Consider the following 18,812-nt stretch of genomic DNA (forward strand, 5'->3'; position numbering starts at 1 on the left):
GGCTGACGTTGGCTGCTTAACTGACTGAGCCACCCAGGGGCCCCTAAATCACTTTTATTTTTATTCAAATGCATTTATTGCTTTTTATTCTTACATTTTAAAAGTATTGACTATATGTGCTTACCCATTTTTTGTTGAAAGGAACCAGTTGATCTCAGCTTTGGTGTATTTTGATCCCTCCATGTCATAATTATTTCAGTGATAAATTCAGAAAGTACTACAAAAAGATCTAGTTTAACTTCTGTTGATACATATTTTGATAAAAATATTGACCTGATGGATCACCTGGGTGGCTCTATTGGTTAAGCATCTGACTCTTGATTTTGGCTCAGATCATGATCTCACAGTTCATGAGATCAAGCCCTGCATAGGCCTCTGCTCTGAGAGTGAGGAGCCTGCTTGGGATTCATTCTCTCTCTCTCTCTCTCTCTCTCTCTCTCTCTCTCTCTCTTCTCTCTTTCTCTCTCTTTCTCTCTTTCTCTCTCTCTCCCTCTCTCCCTGCTTGCATGCGTGTGCTCACTTACTTACCTTCTCTCTCAAAAGAAATAAGTAAGCATTAAAAAAATATTGACAGCATGTACAGGAAACTTGACAAATTAAGATACCAAGAAAGTATATTGGGCAACCTACGCGCCCAATAATATGGGTCTAAATTATGTAAGTAATGGTATGTTAACAGTCTGTAGCCAGGAAAAAAATTTTCATTTAAGATGTGGGATATATTCATGAAATATTACTAAAGATAAAAGTAGCCTACTGAACAATCTGTATGACATAATATTTTTGAAAGTAAAGTACATGTGTTTATGAATGTATATGGACTATTACATATTCTAAATGAGAAAAAACACTTAAAAGAGAAATATCAAGTTAAGAGTCATTTTGAGGCACTTTTTTTTCCTAGTGCTTTTCTGATTTCCAAATTTTCTGTGTTGAACAGGCAATACTTAAGTAATTTAAAGCAGAAAAGGATACCGAAAATGCTGTCAGTACAAGTTGAATGTATTCTTTTTAATAATACGTAACAGTCACTGATTTCAAAAGTGTTTATTTTCACTAAATCATTTCATTTCTCCTTTCAAATTTATTTTTGTAGATTTTGCTCAATTTTGTTTTTCTTTTTGGTAAATAACCACTCTGCTATTGATGAAAACCCTCTGTCTTTCCTGTGCTAATTTGTTTTGTGTTATTGGAAGTGTTTTCTTGGGCAATATTATGGCAAATTAATAATAAAAAATTTAAAAAAAGTGGATCTGATTTCCTGACACCCCAACTAATCTGCTCTTGAACATGTATAATTCCTTCCCCTTGGATGTGTAATCCGTAATTTAAGTAGATTCAGTTCTGGACTTTGTTCATGCTGCTTCATTTTTTCCTTCTGGACTATGTTTGTGCCTTTCTAACCAGTCTTGCTGCTTCTGTTGCTTCTCATCTGAAAGTAAAATCAGAGTTCTTTGGGTGGCCTCTGAGGGTACAGTCCCTTCCATTACAACTTTTCAGTTACAGGTATGGTTACTTCTCTGTCCTTCACACCTTTATTCTAATACTCAAGTTTGAGGCCTTCAGATTCTTCTGCGAGTCTTTCTGTGACCACACTGTTTGAAATTGCAAACCACCTCCTGTGCTCCTTATTCTACTTCTCTGCTTTTATGTTTCTCTGTAGCACTTTTCCGTAGCTACAAAGCAACTACTTTAACTGCTTAGTTCATTTATTGACTGCCTGGCTTTATTCTTCTCCATGGAGAAGAAAGCTCCATGTACCTAGGAATGTTTGTCTCTTATTGACTGTTCTCTGTATAGCACTTCAAACAGTGTCTGACACTTAGTAGGCACGAAATGTTGAATAATGAATGAACTCCAGCTCTTCTAATCTGCATTTTATACTGCTGCCAGAGTGATCCTTCCAAAACTGCCCTGGAAAATCTGATTGATTAGCGGTGCTCTGTCCCTCCCTGATCTGGCTGATATCTTTGGCTATAAGTGCTTCTGGTTTTCTTTGTGGTTGTACACATGTGCCCTATTTCAGTCTGGAAGAAGTTCCTAATTCTCAGTCCCCTTAACTGACTTCCCTTTGCGCTTTTACTCGGGCTTCCCTCATCTGCTCACCAAGTTAGGGATTCCTCCTCTGGGTCCTTAGGTAGGTACTGTATTGCAGGAATTAGATTCACCAGAAAGTATTACTACTGTGCTTGCATTTCTCCTTCCAGACTTAGGTTTTGATCATCTCTTTGTATATTGTGCTTAGAACTAGGCACTTACTGGTAGTTGAGTCAGTAGCTTCAAGGCTTTTTTTGTGGTGCTTAGAAGATTAGTTTTAACAGGGCTTTTCTTGTATTGAGTTTTGATTTTTATGTTGCAAGTGCCTAAAATAGATTACTCTATTTTCAGATATTTCCTATGATATGTATGTCTCCACACTTCATTGTTTTCCATGATATTTTGCATTTGAGAAAGTCCTTTTACTTTTAAAATAAATTTTTTAGTGTTTATTTATTTTTGAGAGCAAGACAGAATGCAAGCCGGGGAGGAGGCAGAGAGAGAGGGAGACACAGAATCTGAAGCAGGCTCCAGGCTCTGAGCTGTCAGCACAGAGCCCGACGCGGGGCTCAAACTCACAACCGTGAGATCATGACCTGAGCCGAAGTCAGATACTTAACCAACTGAGCCACCCAGGCACCCTGAGAAAGTCCTTTTAATTTGCAAACCTTTTGGTGTTTCATCTTTGGTGAATATCGTAGATGATAATTTATATTTGTGAGCAGAGGAATCATTCCTGCAAAGTAAGACTGCTCGGAGTAGTTGCATGCAGCTGCTATATGAAAGATAGGATTAATGTAATTGATAGTGCTTTAATGAAGATAAATTTTTTTTTCTTTAAATTACAGGGAAGTCTTAAGAGTAGGCGACAGATCTCACCTCAGGAATTCATCCATGAACTGAAAATGGGGTCTGCAGATGACATTGTCACATGCCTGGAGTCCCTCCGCGTATCTTTGACTAGTAATCCTGTCAGGTAATTCATCTATCTGAACATCATCAGGGCATGTTAGTAAATTAAACAGATGTCTTTAATCTGTTATTTTCATTTAACACTTTCTTTATAGTATCTGTTCCTGGGTGGTATACCTCAATGGTGTCTCAGGGTAAAAACTGAGTATCTAATGTTTGTATGCATAATGTAATATAATGCCATCAGTACTTTTGTGTTTATTACCAAGTGATACATAGCCTGGGGACTTAAAAACAAGAACAAATTTACTCTTTTTTTCCTTAAAAATGTGAAGAAATGGTGTTTTTTAAAAGAAAATCATCATGATCAAAAACTATCAATGTAACATGGCTGAGTTACATGCGAATTTTGGTATTGTATATATAGTGGCTGATTTTTGTTTGACACACAAAGAAATACTATTATTTAACTCATCCTTTATTGGAAATTATGTCTTTATAGGAGCACATAGGTTAGTATTGCCAGATGTAGTGAGTCAAAATACAAGATGCCGAGTGAAATCTGAATTTCAGATGTACGGACACTGTGAGATTTTGTTTATCTGGAATCCAAATTTAACTAGGTGTCCTGGATCCAGCAACTCTAATAGAGATGTCTCTATAAATCAAGTTTTAGACTTTTAGGCTCAGAATATTCTTGAAAAAGTTCAAGCAGAAGTTGTTATGAAATGTCTGAGCAGTCATAAAATTTCAGAGCTGTAAGGGTCTGAGGTAGATCAGTTTTGGCTTCTTTTGTATAATAAATGAATGCTTGTTTTTGCATAAGAAAATACTGTGTATTAGATGTGTGTAAAATATGTGTGTTTGAGGGGCACCTGGGCAGCTCAGTCAGTTGTGTGTCTGACCTTGGCCCAGGCCATGATCTCATGCTTCGTGAGTTCGAGCCAATGTGGGGCTGTGTGCTGACAGCTCAGAGTCTGGAGCCTGCTTCAGATTCTGTGTCTCCCTCTCTCTCTTCGCCTGCACAGTCTCTCTCTCTCTCTGTCAAAAATAAATAAACATTAAAAAAAAATTTTGAAAAGTGTGTGTGTGTGTGTGTGTGTGTGTGTGTGTGTGTGTGTGTGTATAAATAATTGTCAGGGCTAGAATGACTACAGAGGTTAATGATATGTAATAGAATCTCTTTGATGTCTGCTCTGTTACTACTTTTTTGGACACTTCTGAAGTTTGGCTACAGTATGAAAAAATCCTTCACAGTACACCTATTTAAAACAAAAAGACCTTACCTGTTGAGACATGAAGTGAGTGAGGTTTAACTGAGGAGCATGAAGAGGAAACAAAGTATATTTCAACTTTATCTTTGTTTTTCCATATTTCCCCACATCCAGCTTGTTTTGTAGGCTGTAAGCTTAATGAGGGGAAGGAGACCAGGACTTGCTATGTCTTACTTACTTCTCTTTACCACTCATAGCACACAGTACATAAAAAGTACTCAGTGAAGACTTGTCGATTGAAACAATGAAGTTTAATTTGAGCTTCCTTCAGTTTTACCTTGGCTATTGTTAGACACTGAGTTGAATTGAGAATTTATTTGGCAGGTATAATCATACATGAAGAACTCTGCTTTCCAGTTGAATCTGTACCTATTTAATATATTCATTTAAAAAAATAATTACTGAACACCTAATACTTACAAAGCCCTGTCTTGTGGGGCTTGGGTAAATAGCAAAGCAGATCCAGGTCCTGTACTTATGGAGTTTAAATGTAGCAAAAGGATATTTTGGGGTTGACTGGAGAGATGCACTCCATGTCTTAGTTTATCTGGCAACCACTGAGCAATGGTTGTTTTTGTGGTTTTTCAATTTGATTAGAAGCAGACCCTTCCTGCTATCTTCATAATTTGATTAGGTGACTATGATAGCAAAAGGAAAACTTTTATGTATGAATTCATGTATATTACAGCGGATACATTTATATGTGATTTCGCCTTAAACTGCTATATTACCTGCTATATTACCAGGAATCCACAAGCTATCGATGTTTCCCTATAAATGATAGAAATCTTACCATTGGAGAAGTTTTTCTGAAATTGTGGCACTTGATGTAGAGAGAAAATTGAGAAGATACTCAAGACTATTTCTGTGTGCAGTGCTCCAGTTAGTGGAATGGCTTCTTTGGATGTGTAAAAGTTGAATTTATGCCTATGTTCAAATCTTTGGACTTTTCTATTAGTTTTGTGTCTGCTGGTAAAGTGTGTTTTTCATATTTTTTGATGTATAGTGTGTGACTCAATTTCAAGAGAAAAATAATTAAAATTCTTTTAAGAATCTTTTGAGATTGTTGTTAGCCCTGTAGTATTATTGAGTAAATCAGAGTTAAAATTCTTCAATGTCTGTGAATAAATTTGAAAAAAAGAAACATGAGAACTGATTAATGATGGTTCTCCAATGTTGGTTTGGGATTGAGTTTTATTTAAATAAAAAGTCAAGGATCAAGAAGAAAACCTCCCTTCCCTCCACCCCACCCCCATCTAGATATGCAATACTTGCAGAATCATTTATCTGCTTCTGAAACGCTACCTACCAATTATGAGCCATGTCAACCTTCTACCCTCCAGACAGTGAATTATGTGAAAACCAGTGCATTAAATATCATGTTATTTGCCACCTTTTATGAAGAGTTGATTTGAAGACCACAAAGTTCTTCTGTTTTGAAGTTTTATTGATTATTCAATATTCTCGGTGACAGTTTAAAGCTAAAAGACACAGTGCTTTAGTTTTGGAACACTAGGAAAAGACCAGCTTCTTCAAATTGTCAATTATAACTGTTAGTGGATCTTGACATAGGCAACAATTATGTTTCAGCTATTGAACACGTTGAGGTGGAAACGTAAAAAAGTAGACACTAACATTATTATGATTGATAACAAGCATTTTCGTCCATACTCATCTATGCAGATAGCAAATGAATTACAGAATGTATCTTCATTTTCTCAATTTGATGTAGCTGTCAAGGGCACGATTTCTGGCTCAGAAAATCCTATCTATCAGGTCTCGTGTTAATCTTAGGCATTATTTTCCTTTACTCATAGTTAACATGTGCTTTTTGAAGTTTACAAGAATTTTTTTTTTTTTTTTTTTTTTTTTTTTTTTTTTTTGCTAACATTATCTTTTCATTAAAATTCTAAGGGGTTTTGGAACTAGGTTTGATTAAGGTAATAACTGTAACTTCCAAAAAATCACTTTAAGAAAAATGTGCAGTAAAATGTTTACCGTAAAGCAACTGAGCAGCCTTTGTGGATCTTTATTCCATTTGATCAGTGCCATGTTTAGAATCTAGTTTTTCTGTGCTTAAACACAAAGCTGATAGAAGAGCTTCGTTTTAGAATTGACACATATTTTGTTTCTTATACCACTTGTGTGAAGAGACAAAGAAGTTTGTGGCAAGCAATGAGATCAACATACTCATTGATACTAACATGATCTGGAGAAAAAAGTCAAGACCGATAATTTTGAAGTTGCTAATAGTTATTTAAATTTTTATGTATTTTTATTTATCTCTTAAAAACTTTTGTTAATGTTTATTTTTGAGAGTGAGAGAGAGAGTACAAGCTGGGGAGAGGTAGAGAGAGGGAGACACAGAACCTGAAGCAGGTTTCAGGTCCTGAGCTGTCAGCACAGAGCCCAACGCGAGGCTCAAACCCACAAACTGTGAAATCATGACCTGAGCCAAAGTCGGATGCTTAACCAACTGAGCCACCCAGGTGCCCCTAAAATTAGATTTTTGTAAAACGTTAAACATGTAGTAAAGACATTGTGATAAGAGAAAAACAAGCACCCACTTGCCTACCTGTGAAGCTGAGATAGAAATAAGGCTTGTAACTTGGAAGCTTCCATGCATCCCTGCTTAATTCTATGTCCCGTTCTCCCGCTATACTGTGGTTAGTGCTGTTTTGAATTTAGGGGTTATCTTTGTTTTTTCTTTTCATTATAGTTTCACCATATATGTCTTCTTAATTTGTGTATTATTTGGTTTTATCTTTGTCACTTCCTGTAAACAGCATAATCTTCCGTGCATTCTTCTGAGACTTTCCCTCTCTATTGTATTTGATAGACTTAAGTACGTTGATGTGTGCAACTACGCACACACCATCACAATCCATACTTTCCCATACTTTTATTTTTTCTTATGTTTTAGGAAGATCTATTACAAATAGTATACAAATGCTCCTTTTTAACAAATCTGATAGTCTTTGTCATTTTCTGGTAGTTTTATGTTTTCATCGCCACTGTAAAAACGTTTTGGAATCTGTACCTGACATTTCATTTTGAATTTTCAAGTAGTTTATGCTGCTTCCACTGTGTTCATCTTCCTTTATACACCCACCCTTCTGCTCTTTGTTCCTTTTCTGTATTATTCCTCTCCTTCTTCCTCTTCTTCCTTAATTCTTTGGGTAGATTTTTAATTTCTCATTTCACTTTTTTCCTTACTTACTAATTTGGAACACATTTTCCCTTTCTGATCTTAGAAAAGAAAGTTAGCATGTACACACTCAAAAAGGAAATTTAATTTTTGCCTAAAAGGGACAAAAATAAGCAATATCCTGTGTTTTGAACCTAAGAACATAGACCTAAAAATACTTGAACACCAATCACCTTCTGTTAATTTGTATGCTAGTGTTGTGTGATATATTAATTGTATTTTTTTTCTTTTTAATGTCACAAATTAGCTATTACTATTGAGTCAAACTACAGATATGTGTATGTATATATGTTTGCACATTCATTTAGTCATTCCTTTTTGGGTATTACACATTTGTCTCTGATGATTTTACTCTTGCTTCAAGTATATTATTAGGCTCCCTTGGCCAATGTCTTTTAATGGTAAAACTCTTTAATTTGTCAGAAAGTGACTTAATTTGCCTTTACTTTTGAAGGATGCTTTTCCTAAGGCATGAAATGGAGGGCTTTTAGATAAGTTAGTGCACTGAAGATAGTATTTCCTCTTCTGCCTTGCATTGCTGTTTTCAAAGGGTTGGCTCTTGATCTAAAACTCATTTTTTTCCGGGTAATCTGCCTTTTCTCTCTGTTCTGTGTCTAGGTTGAAATTTTCCTATTTATCCTCTAGGGTTTTGGGGGAGCTTGCTGAGTATGGTTTGGTGTCCTTAATACATTCTGTGAAAATTTCAGCTATTATCCCTTTACAATTTTTCCTCATTTTATATATGTTAGGATGCAGGCCTTCTTCCTCCATATGCCATTATTTATTATCAACTTAATAGTTTACATTCCTCTATATCCCTCTATATTCTTCCTCTATATTCTGGAAGCATTTATATTTATTTATTAGATCTTCTCGTTTTCTTGTTTCTTCACTGGTGTCTAATATGCTATTGAGCTATATGTTGCATTTTAAATTTCCATTATTATAATTTCATCCCTGTTATTTCTCCTTCGTTCCGTTTTATTTATTTATGTTTAAGTTTATTTAGTTTGAAAGAGAGAGTGTGAGCAGAGGGAGGGGCAGAGAGAGAGGAGCTCTGCTCTGTCAGCACAGAGCCTGACGTGGGGCTTGATCTCAAGACCCTGAGATCATGACCTGAGCTGAAATGAAGAGTTGGACACTCAACCTACTGAGCCACCCAGGTGCCTCTGTTTCTGTCTTAAAACTCCTTGTCTTTTTCATAATTTGTTGCTTCATGCTTGTTTTTAATCCTGTTTTATTTCTTTAAACATAGTAAGTATCCCTACTTTCTAGGTCTGTAATCTAGTAAGTGAAAATTTCTCAGGCCTGATCTTGGTTATTTGGTTGGCTGGTTAGTTCTTTCCATCTTTACTCATGTCTTGTTTCTTTGTGTGCTCTGTAATGAGAGTGGCCTCCTGTCCCTTTGAACTTTTTCTTTGAGATTTATTTTGAAGATATATTTTGCTAGAATGAATTGAATGATTTTCAACTACTAGACACATATGGATACTAATAACCCAGAGCCAACTTAAACTAAAATTTCTGGCTTGAGGTGTTTGGACTTTTGTTTTTGGTGTTATGTTTGTTTTAACACATGGGCACCTTACATGAATCTAACTTGGGTTATATGTTACCAGAACATATTTGCCTTGTCCTTTACTGGGCAGGTGGATAGGTTTATTTCTAGCTTACCTTCTTATTGCAGGTGTGACCCTTTGAGATTCTCATTTTTGCTGTGTGTCCTAGCCTTGATAATGGCCTCTAGGCTTTGGCTCTTGTCCCTTTGACTCTGTACCACAATCACAAAGGAAACGTTGATTTCCTTTGTATCTGTCCCATAGGGCAGAGCAAGTGGGGCTCAAGGCTGGCTTACCTCTCTGAATTCCTCTTTCTCTCTCTTTAAATTTTTCTTTTAAGGATACTTTACTTTCTTGTTACCACAGATACAACTTTAAAATCTTGTTTCAGTGACGGTTTTTGGTAGAATTGTTGCAGATCGCTATTTTAATACAAGAAAAACAAGTATTAAAGTTTTGCGCCCCAAATCCCAATTTCTCAGAAGGATATAAACAGACAAGTAGAGGGCTTCCTCCTTTCTGTCATTTATTTGTCAGACCAGTTGGTCAGTGGTGAATTCCTGTTAACTGTTTTTTGGTTTTGCTTCATATTTTTAAAGTGCCTATGTTAATATGTTCATATACTTATTTTACTTTACCTTACTTTTGATTACCCTGCCGCCCCCCCCCCCCCCCCCCCCCCCCGCGCCAAGATGAGCTCTAGAGGAGAGCCTGGGTAGCTAAGTTGGTTAAGCATCCAACTTTTGATTTCAGCTCAGGTCATGATCTCATGGTTTGTGGGATTGAGCCCTGTGTTGGGCTCTGTGCTGACAGTGCAGAACCTGCTTGGAATTCTTTCCCTCCCTGTCTCTCTGCCCCTTCCCTGCTTGTGCTATCTCTATCTCAAAGTAAATAAATAAAATTATATATTAAAATGTTGAACTCTAGAAGTTATGGTTTTATTACTCTGCAGGATATCAGTCTTGCATTTCAATTAGCATTCTTCTATCCTTTAAGGCACCTTAAAATCCTTTGATTTTTCTAGTTCTTTTTGAACCAGCCTCACCATCTTGCTGGTTCCCACATTAATGTAGTAAATAAATATTTGACACTGTTGACTTTATCTGGGTGAAGCGATGTTTATATCTTTTTGAAAATCATGGTTTGGCATTAGAGATTTGTGGAACGTGATAATACTCCTCAAAAAACATCCTAGAAATTCATGGCAGGAGTAAATTTACCCACTTGGGTAAAAAGTCTGCGTTTCCTACACCCTGTGTCTGTCCCTGGGTTGGGGGAAGGGACAGTGACTATGATGAGAGATAGGGTATGTCTTGAGCGAGGACGACTTAGCGTCCAGCCCCCCAGGCCTTCATCCTTCTCTCCTGTCTGCAGAACCCCTAATTTTAGTCAGTGGATCTAAATGACATGTGGTGGGAGGGGGTGTACAGCCTTTTCAAAGCACCCAAACCGAAATATCTACAGGTCAAACTTTTACCCAGATGGACCTCTTCCTAAAGTTTAATTATACTGCATTATGATCCTAGAGGAGTCGCTGTTGCTTTTGTCAGTCTTAGCAAAGATCCTTTCCTAGGAAGGAGATGGGAAGGAATCAGAATGAAACTGTACATACATATGTGCATATATATGTATGTAGTATATATGTTGTCAGAGTCCTAGCGGGAAGACAGACACCAGAGAGCACGCTGTAATTTTTTTTTTTTTTTTTTTTTTAAAGAAGTTAATACCAGAAATAGGTTAAATAACTGATGGAAAGACTGAGAAACCACATAAGAAGCAGTGAGGACCTGATTGGCAGCAGTGAGAAGTTGCTCCACCCCTGGGCTGGAGGGGGAGGACGAGAACTCTGTTCATGAAGCTAACGGGGGCCGGCATTGAGCCTACAAAATGAGCCCCTTTGAAACTAGATCAGAACAGCAGAAAGGGAAGAAGGGGAAGGAGAAGAAAGGGGTCAAGCATCTGTACATTATTTAGTGGGGCAGAGAATAGGTCAGTAAGTGTTAAATTCTCATTTCTTCCAGGTTTTAGTTTCATTTATCTTACTACTAGGAGATAAAAATAAGTATTTTCATGATATGCTACAGGACTTGGATCTGGGCATAAACTTTCTAAGAATACAAAGGGCTGTCCTGCTCTGGATTTGTTGAAACTTACCTCTATTTGAAGATTGTCCGTTTAGTCCAGATAAATAAATTGTCACTAGCTCAGCTCCCACATTGACTTCAGTACTTTCTCAATACCTCACTTTTACTTTGCCTCCCAAAGATCTTCTTTTTCTGTTTAGTACTTATCCCTCAATTAGATTAAAAAAGAGACCTTTTACCCTTTATTTTATTTTCTCTAACAGCTGTCCTGTTTCACACAGAAACATGCAAACGACTGGTTTTGAAGAGATGCGGATACATCCCTTTTTGCCCTTGAGTTCTGAACATGTTAAAGTAGATAACAGAAGTGAGCTTAGGAATAACCTCTGGACTCCTGGAAAGGCCAAGTTGCAGAGCACAACTGGGACTTTTGAAGGTGAAATGTACTTCATCCCAGTGAGTCAAACTTCCCACACTCTCCTCAGTAGAAAGAATAGACAACTGTAGGCCAGGGTCAGGATCCCTTCCCCACTTTCTCTAATTTGATAAATCAGTCCTTCTGGGTGGTGGTGAATGGGGGGGGGGAGGAGTGGTGGGGAAATCTCCAAATAATGAGATGGAGGGAGTGACTGGAAGTAATCCCTAATATTCTTTTCTGGGGAGCATAGGAGAAGGCCTCTTCTTTAGTAGAACCGAGAGGAGGAGGATAGTAAATGTTCTCACTAATATGCTTCAGTTTATTTTTATTGCCTGACATGTTTTAGAATTTTAAAATAAGACATGAGATACAAAATTTCTTTTTAAAAATAAGCCTTAGAAAAAAGTTTGGGAATTAACAATATGTATAGGTGTATGGTGTTATTAATAGTGGTAGTTTCTCAAGTGGGCAGGAAGGGTAAAGATTTTCCTGGGTGGTCTACATTCTTCTATTTCTTCTGTCTTGTCTTTCCTTTTTTTTTTCCCCCCTCCTCTAGTGATGCCAGGAGGCCACGTAATACAGATGGTTCTGTTTTCCTTCCTGTGCTGTTTTAATAAGGTAGCCACTAGGTCCTTGTGGTTATTTAAACTAATGAAGCCGGGGTGGGGGTAAGCATTTCAGGTGCTCAAGAGGCACTTGTGGCTAGTGGCTAGCAAATTGAACCTCACACAGAAACCATTTATGTCACCGTAAAAAAAATTCTATTAGACATTGCTGCTTAAACACCTTGGTTCTTCTGGTTAGCTGCTTGCTTCTTGGACATAAATACTGCATGACGATTATATCCTCAAAGTTAAGTTCAGGACTATGGGAAAATATAAAGGACTTGAAGTCTGAAAGATTAAAAGATTTTTAAAACCTCCAAGGATGAGTGAGCATTTGTATCAAGAGAATCCCAAAAAGAAACGAGCGATCCATGAGAGGCTGCCTTTAGCGGGGAGTTCTGTCTTGGATAAGGCAAAGGGAATGGGCTTTGCACCAGCTGTTAAGGGGTAGAAACGGAGAGGAGGGGTGTGTCTGACAGGCAGTGCAAAAGGTGTGGTCCACGACAGCCTTCAGTGTGACTGCCTGTAGCTAGGATGAGGGAATCGGCAATATGGCACATCGTGAAAGTCACAGGAACATCCCCTTTGGTATGCTAAAAATACCCATTGGATTCATGTTTATTTTACAGAACTTTTCTCAGGGAGATGTACTTTTACCTCTACAAAGCATTTTTTCTAGGTTGTTTTCAATAGAAAGTCACCAAGTCTAGGTAAGATGTTAATATTCTTTATTTCTGTATTTAGACGATACCATATATCTTAGGATATACCTTGTATTATTTATGTCTAAATTAACATTCAGTATCCATTACTTTTATGACTCTTAATATTGCTTATTAAAGAAATATTTGTTGAAAATGCCCTCTAATTTTAGGTCATTTTGAAGTCCTTTCCAAAGTGTTTTAAAAGAATGAAATATTAATGCAAAATGCCCTGAAAGAAAATATTAATGTTTATAAATGAGTACTAACCTGATATTTTAAAGGGCATGCCAATACCTTCCACTGCTTTCCCAGTCCTACCAAAGCTGGAGTAATTTCTCTGAGAAATCTCCGAGAAGACTTCATGTTCCCCGCTGGCGGGAGACTTCGTCCTTTGTGTATTGTCATTCATACTACAGTTTGGTTTTGGCTTATAGCTGTTTTAAAATATGTCATAATTATTTGGTTTCAAAGTTAACTCTATCTGTGTCTGAAAAGCTTTGACTTTGAATGCAAGGTTAACAATAAAAGTACAGTGCATTGGAAATATAGTAATTGCTTTTAACTGAGAAATACGTATTTTCTGTACACGATGAATAACAGCTGTGTAGCTCAATTTATACTTGACCTGAAAGGCCCTAGAAGTAAAATCCTCCCCATCTACTTGATAATATATATCTCCTAGTCTATTTAAAATAAAATATAAATTGCTGTTTGAATAGTGAAGATTAATTTTCAAAAATTCATATGTAAAGTCTGTCACAATTAACACAGGGTCTCAAATCTTCCTTTTTAAAATAGAGTAGTTTGATATTCAGGCATAAGAGAAAGAATTGTGACTGAAAACTAATTATGGGAAAAGATTAGATTACTGTTTAAAAGACAACAGAAGATAGTGTTATAACAATTTGGGAAAAGTGCTGCTCTTAAACGTGTACAGCTTCTCCTGACCGTAGAAGTGAAATACAAGAAACTTTGTCTTTCAGTTGCTTTGTCCGTGTCCTCAGAGAATGTAAGCCTTATATGTTCACATTTGTAACCGTTACCAGCATCATGTTATTTAATGAATACTTTGGTTTCTTTGGCGAAGATGAATGTCTTCAGTGGAAAAATTATTGCATTGCAGACCCTAAACCCCCCTGTTATTTAGTAGCCTACATATGAAGGGTCTGTGTAGTTTCTTCCTGAGACTAATTTTTTGGCCTCGTTACCAGCGTTTTAAAAGTATTGCTTGGTGAGTTAAGCAAAGAACTTAAAATATGATTTTTGTCTTGTATTCCTCGCTGTCTCTATACCTAAAAAAGTACATAACTACAGTTGACCTTTGAACAACACACATTTGAATTATTTTTATTAATACAGTACTGTCCTGCAAATATATTTTCTCTTAGAATTTCTCACCATTTTGTAAAGCTTACTTTATAGTAAGAATAAATACACTGTATAACACATATACAACGTATGTGTTAATTAGCTGGTTATGTTATTGGTAAGACTTCTGGCCAACTGTGGGCTATTAGGAACTAAGTTTTTGAGGCATCAAATGTTTATTATACTGGATTTTCCACTGTGTCGGGGGGAATTGGCACCCCTAACACCCACAGTGTTCAAAGGTCAGCTGTCTACATAAGGCCTAAATACATAGGTGAAATATATTGGCAATAGAAGGAAATTTTAATTTTTATGATTCAGAAAAACTTGTGAAATAAAACTGAATTTTATCATCCATATTGGCCATGGATTTCTAGGTCTTTTGTTATGGGACAATCAATAAATGTAAGAAACTCATAGTCTTCTAAGTTTTCATACGTTAAACATCTTTCATATGTTAACATTCATAAAAGATAAACACATTAGGGTTAGATCCACTGAGGTCACTTGGACTGCCTCTACAGAGCTAGAGAGAAAGTAGGCTCATTTGAGCAGAAGTTCAGTAGAACTTTGTACAGCAAATGTTCTTGGTCTGTGCTTTTCAGTATTCAAAACATGACTGTTGAGCACTTGAAGCATGCTTAATGTGACTAAGAAACGCAATTTAAGCTTAAATTCGCATGTCACTAGAGGCTGCTCTTTTGGACAATAATTTGAGATCAAGTCTTGTGATGATATTCTTTGTGCACTTGTTTTGAGCCTTTGCATTCTTGAGTCTGAAGATAAGGCATCTCTGCTGTGGTGTGGCATTCTGAGGAGGAGCCCAGAATATTATTAATTAATTAATTGTTGTTGAGGAACTGTCACATGGACTCGGAACATCAGGGTGCATGTTAAATGGAGTTGAATAATGAAAAGAGAATAGGGAAGTTAAAACATGAAATAATATGAAATGCATGAGCTGCCACCAGTCAGTTTTTAGGGTAGGGGGTCCGGTGGTTTGAGTTTCTTCACGCGCCTCTCTGTTGGAAAACTCAGAGAGGTGTAAAGGCTTCTCCCTGGCTTCAGCTTGCTGAGATCACATTTGGAGAGAAACGTTGAACACATAGAGTAAGTGATACCACCAGCTCTTGAAGTGTGTAGTATGGATAAAATGCCACTAGAGTACGGCAGAGGATGTATTAGTTAATCTACTCATGCAACCAGAATTCTCAGGTGCTGTGCTAGGTATCACGGGAATGAGGCATCTAGGGGTGAGACCTAGAAAATATATAACAGAAGATACCAGTTCAGTTAAGAAAAAATCAGGGACTGAGAATAGTGCATAGAGCACTTTTAGATACAAGCTCGTCAGCGGAAGTCTTTGAGGTAGTAAAGATTAAGAGACTAAGAAGACAGGGAATTAGTTAAGAGAAGCTTAGGCTTTGCTTCAGGGCCAGGAAGCACCTCTCGGGCAGCAGAGACCCTGAGGTGAGGAAAGTGGAGAGTGGCAGGAGAGTGGAGGGAGGGAGTCGAATCCCAGAGGCCATGGAGCCATCAGAGAGGTGGACAGTGGCCAGGTCATGAGAGACCTTAAGGGTGACTTGGGGGGAGACATAAGATTTTTTTAAATAAGTATGAGGCTGTTAACGAGATTTACATGGCAAATGACGTATTTCTTACGTTCAATTATTTGGAAAGAGAGAGAGACAGAGAGAGACAGGAAGAGAGGGAGACACAGAATCCGCAGCAGGCTCCAGGTTCTGAGCTGTCAGAGCCACCAGGCACCCCATGGAAGTCACGTGTTTCTAAGTTTACCTTTTAAAAGGAACTGCTTTGGGGACAGTGTATTGAAGGGAGGATAGAGTGGACAGGGAGATCAGAAAGGAGGCTATGGCCTAGTCACAGGAGTGATGAGCATGGCTTGGATGAGGACTGTAGTAGTGGTGGGGCGATGAGAGGGTGGGTTTTGCAGATAAACTGGAGGTACAAACTGTAGGACCTGTTGACAGATCGGCTGTGGTGTGTGACTGAAGTGGAGGAATCAATAATGACATCTAGATTTTGTGACCTGACGAAAGTAGTGCCATTAACAGCGATAGAGGAAGATGGTTTTTTTACTTGTTTCATACATTTTGTGGAAAACAAAAATGTTTGTTTTAACCACGTTAAGTTTGATATGTTTGAGTTTCACAGTTGGAGATATGAACAAGCAAGCAGCTGGATAATGGAGTCTGGAGCTCAGTGGAGACATGTGGAGATGCCTACCTACTGTTGATATGTAGACTGTACATAAAGCACTGAGAATAGTTGAGAGTCCAGGTGGGGGGTGCAGGGGGGGGAGAGAGAGAGAGAAAGAAAAGGAAGGAAGGAAGGAGGGAAGGAAGGAGGGAAGGAAGGAAGGAAGGAAGGAAGGAAGATACAGTAAAACACTCAGAAGAAGCCCTGGGGAACTCCAGCAGTTATCCATGGTCTAGAAAGGCTAGAGAAACCAGAAAAACAGACTGAACAGTGGTCATTTGGGAGGAGGAGAACCCAGAAAGGCTGGTTTCCTGAGCCTAAGAGAGGAAGAGAGTTTCAGTAGGGTCAAGTGGCAAACCACATGAATGCTCCTGAGACCTGGGGCAAGATGTTACTGCCAGAATGAGCAAGAGGAGCGTTCCTGGTGACCTTCGAGGAAAGCAGTTTTGTGGAGTCTGGGTGGCAGAAGCCAGATGAAGTGAGATGGAATAAATGGATGGTAAAGAATGGATGGTGAAGAAGTACTTCTTGTACTAACCATTCTTCAGAGGCAATTGAGACATTATGCTGTAAAAAAGAAACGGACAGTAACTGGAGAGAGATCTGGGGCCAAGTGGGTAAGACCCAGTAAGCAAATGGAGAAACTTAGATGAACTAGAGTTCAAAGAAGACAGAAACTTGCATTGGCTCTTGAAAGGTGAAATAGTTTCGTTTGTAACTGAAGAGGCAGCTCTGTGGAGGGGAGCATTATGAGTGAAGGTAGTAATGAACTTGACAGAATGAGGAGCAGATGATAGACTTAATAATGAAGTTTATGGGACTAGTATTGGGCAATAGTAGCAAGTACTTTGGGTGAAAACAGATGGTGGAAGACCTGCACTATAATGGGTTCTTTCCCCCCTCGCATATTGGTTGTCAAATTAGTCTGTTTAAGATGAAAAATTCATTAATGCTTTCCTGAAGTAATGATATTTTGATTTGATACCAAGAAACTCCTTTACTCCTATTTAATACATTCCAAAAGATTTTTTTTTTCTGCAATGTTTCTTTTAATAGTGGACTAAAGTTTTGATTAGAGCACATGCCAGTATATGTTATTTCAACTCTATAGTTCTTTTACTGTCTTTTCACTTAAAGATCAAGAGCTCATGTTTCTTATTGGTGATTTGTGTTACATCACTGCAGTTCATCTGGTTTTCTTTTTGTGCTATTTGGACTACTTTTTCTAGATAGTTTATACCTTTCAATATGTTACTGCTAGAAAGTAACTAAGAGAATAGACTACTTAGTTTGTTATTCTACTGTCTCATCTAATATTAGAAGTGAGAATAAGTGACTGGTTTTAAATATATAATTTCTTTAAAAGTCAGTTCCTAGAAAATATATGTATTAATGTTTGCATTTTGAATTTTGGTAGATTTTTAAATCAGATCATTATTTAGTTACTGCATTCCCTGTATAATTTAGTGTAATTTTTGTGGATGCCTATCAGTTGGGATGGAGGTGTATGTTTGTTTTGTCCTATAGGGCATGTTAATTGCTTTGTGCTCCTCTACTCCCCCCCCCCCCCACCCCGCCCCGCCCCCTGCCGGTTCATTGTAAGTATATAGTCACCTTGCTAAGAGTAGGTGAAAATGAAAGCTAAAATAAGCTATAATTATATTCAGCATTGGTGATATATTACTCTGACCGAGGAATGTAAATTGGATTTGGATATTACACAGTATTAAAGCTGAGCTTCTAAGGTTAAGGTATAAAATTCGTTACTTTGTCACATGTGACCAGTGATATTTTTTTCCCCCTTTCAGGATGTTTCTTATATTGATTTTGAGCAAAATAACTTTGTGTTTCCCTAGGTGTTTATGTAAGATTATTCTTGGAGGTAATTAAAAATTTTTCTTACTACAAAAAGTAGGAGTTCATTATAAGAAAATAGATAAAACACAAGCAAAATGAAGAAACAAATGTGTAATATCACCTACTTAAAAAGGCACTATATGGAAGTGTGTGTGTGTCTACTGAAGAAGTCCTTTTGTTTGATGCTATTGGTTTCTAGGGCTAACACAGGGAATGATAAATGATTTACATATGTCCTAAACATTCTTTGGATTCAAAAGATTGAACATTTTTTTTTTCCTCTATACTTTTGATGAGGAGGTCAGAGTAGCACCTACTCTACTTCTGAGTAGAAATAGATGATTATACAAACCACATCCATGATGCACTCTCTTCCTCATATTGGTATTTTAAGGTGGAACAGAAATGTAGAGGCTCTTATAAAGTATACAGAATTCTTTTGTAAAGTCTTTTTGATGTCTCTCAATAGTAAACACTTGTGTTCATGTCTACTTCTCTGGCATTTTTTAAAATGCCATTTAAAAAACTTTTTCAAAGCATTAGGCTTGGTTTTCATAGAAATAGCA

General features: G+C 37.4%; 1 protein-coding gene across 5 annotated transcripts in view; it reads left to right on the forward strand.

Annotated features, from left to right (window-relative positions):
• DIAPH3 (diaphanous related formin 3) overlaps nt 1-18,812 on the forward strand; it is a 504,744-nt gene that overhangs the window by 108,645 nt on the left and 377,287 nt on the right. For all 5 annotated transcript variants that reach the window (XM_053898946.1, XM_053898962.1, XM_053898954.1 and 2 more), the window contains one exon: nt 2,886-3,013. In XM_053898946.1, the coding sequence (XP_053754921.1) occupies nt 2,886-3,013 (128 nt within the window). The remainder of the gene's footprint in view (nt 1-2,885; nt 3,014-18,812) is intronic.

Source organism: Panthera pardus, unplaced genomic scaffold, assembly GCF_024362965.1.
Source record: "Panthera pardus isolate Hobbes unplaced genomic scaffold, ASM2436296v1 HiC_scaffold_1, whole genome shotgun sequence".
In the NCBI taxonomy this organism is placed as follows: domain Eukaryota; kingdom Metazoa; phylum Chordata; class Mammalia; order Carnivora; family Felidae; genus Panthera; species Panthera pardus.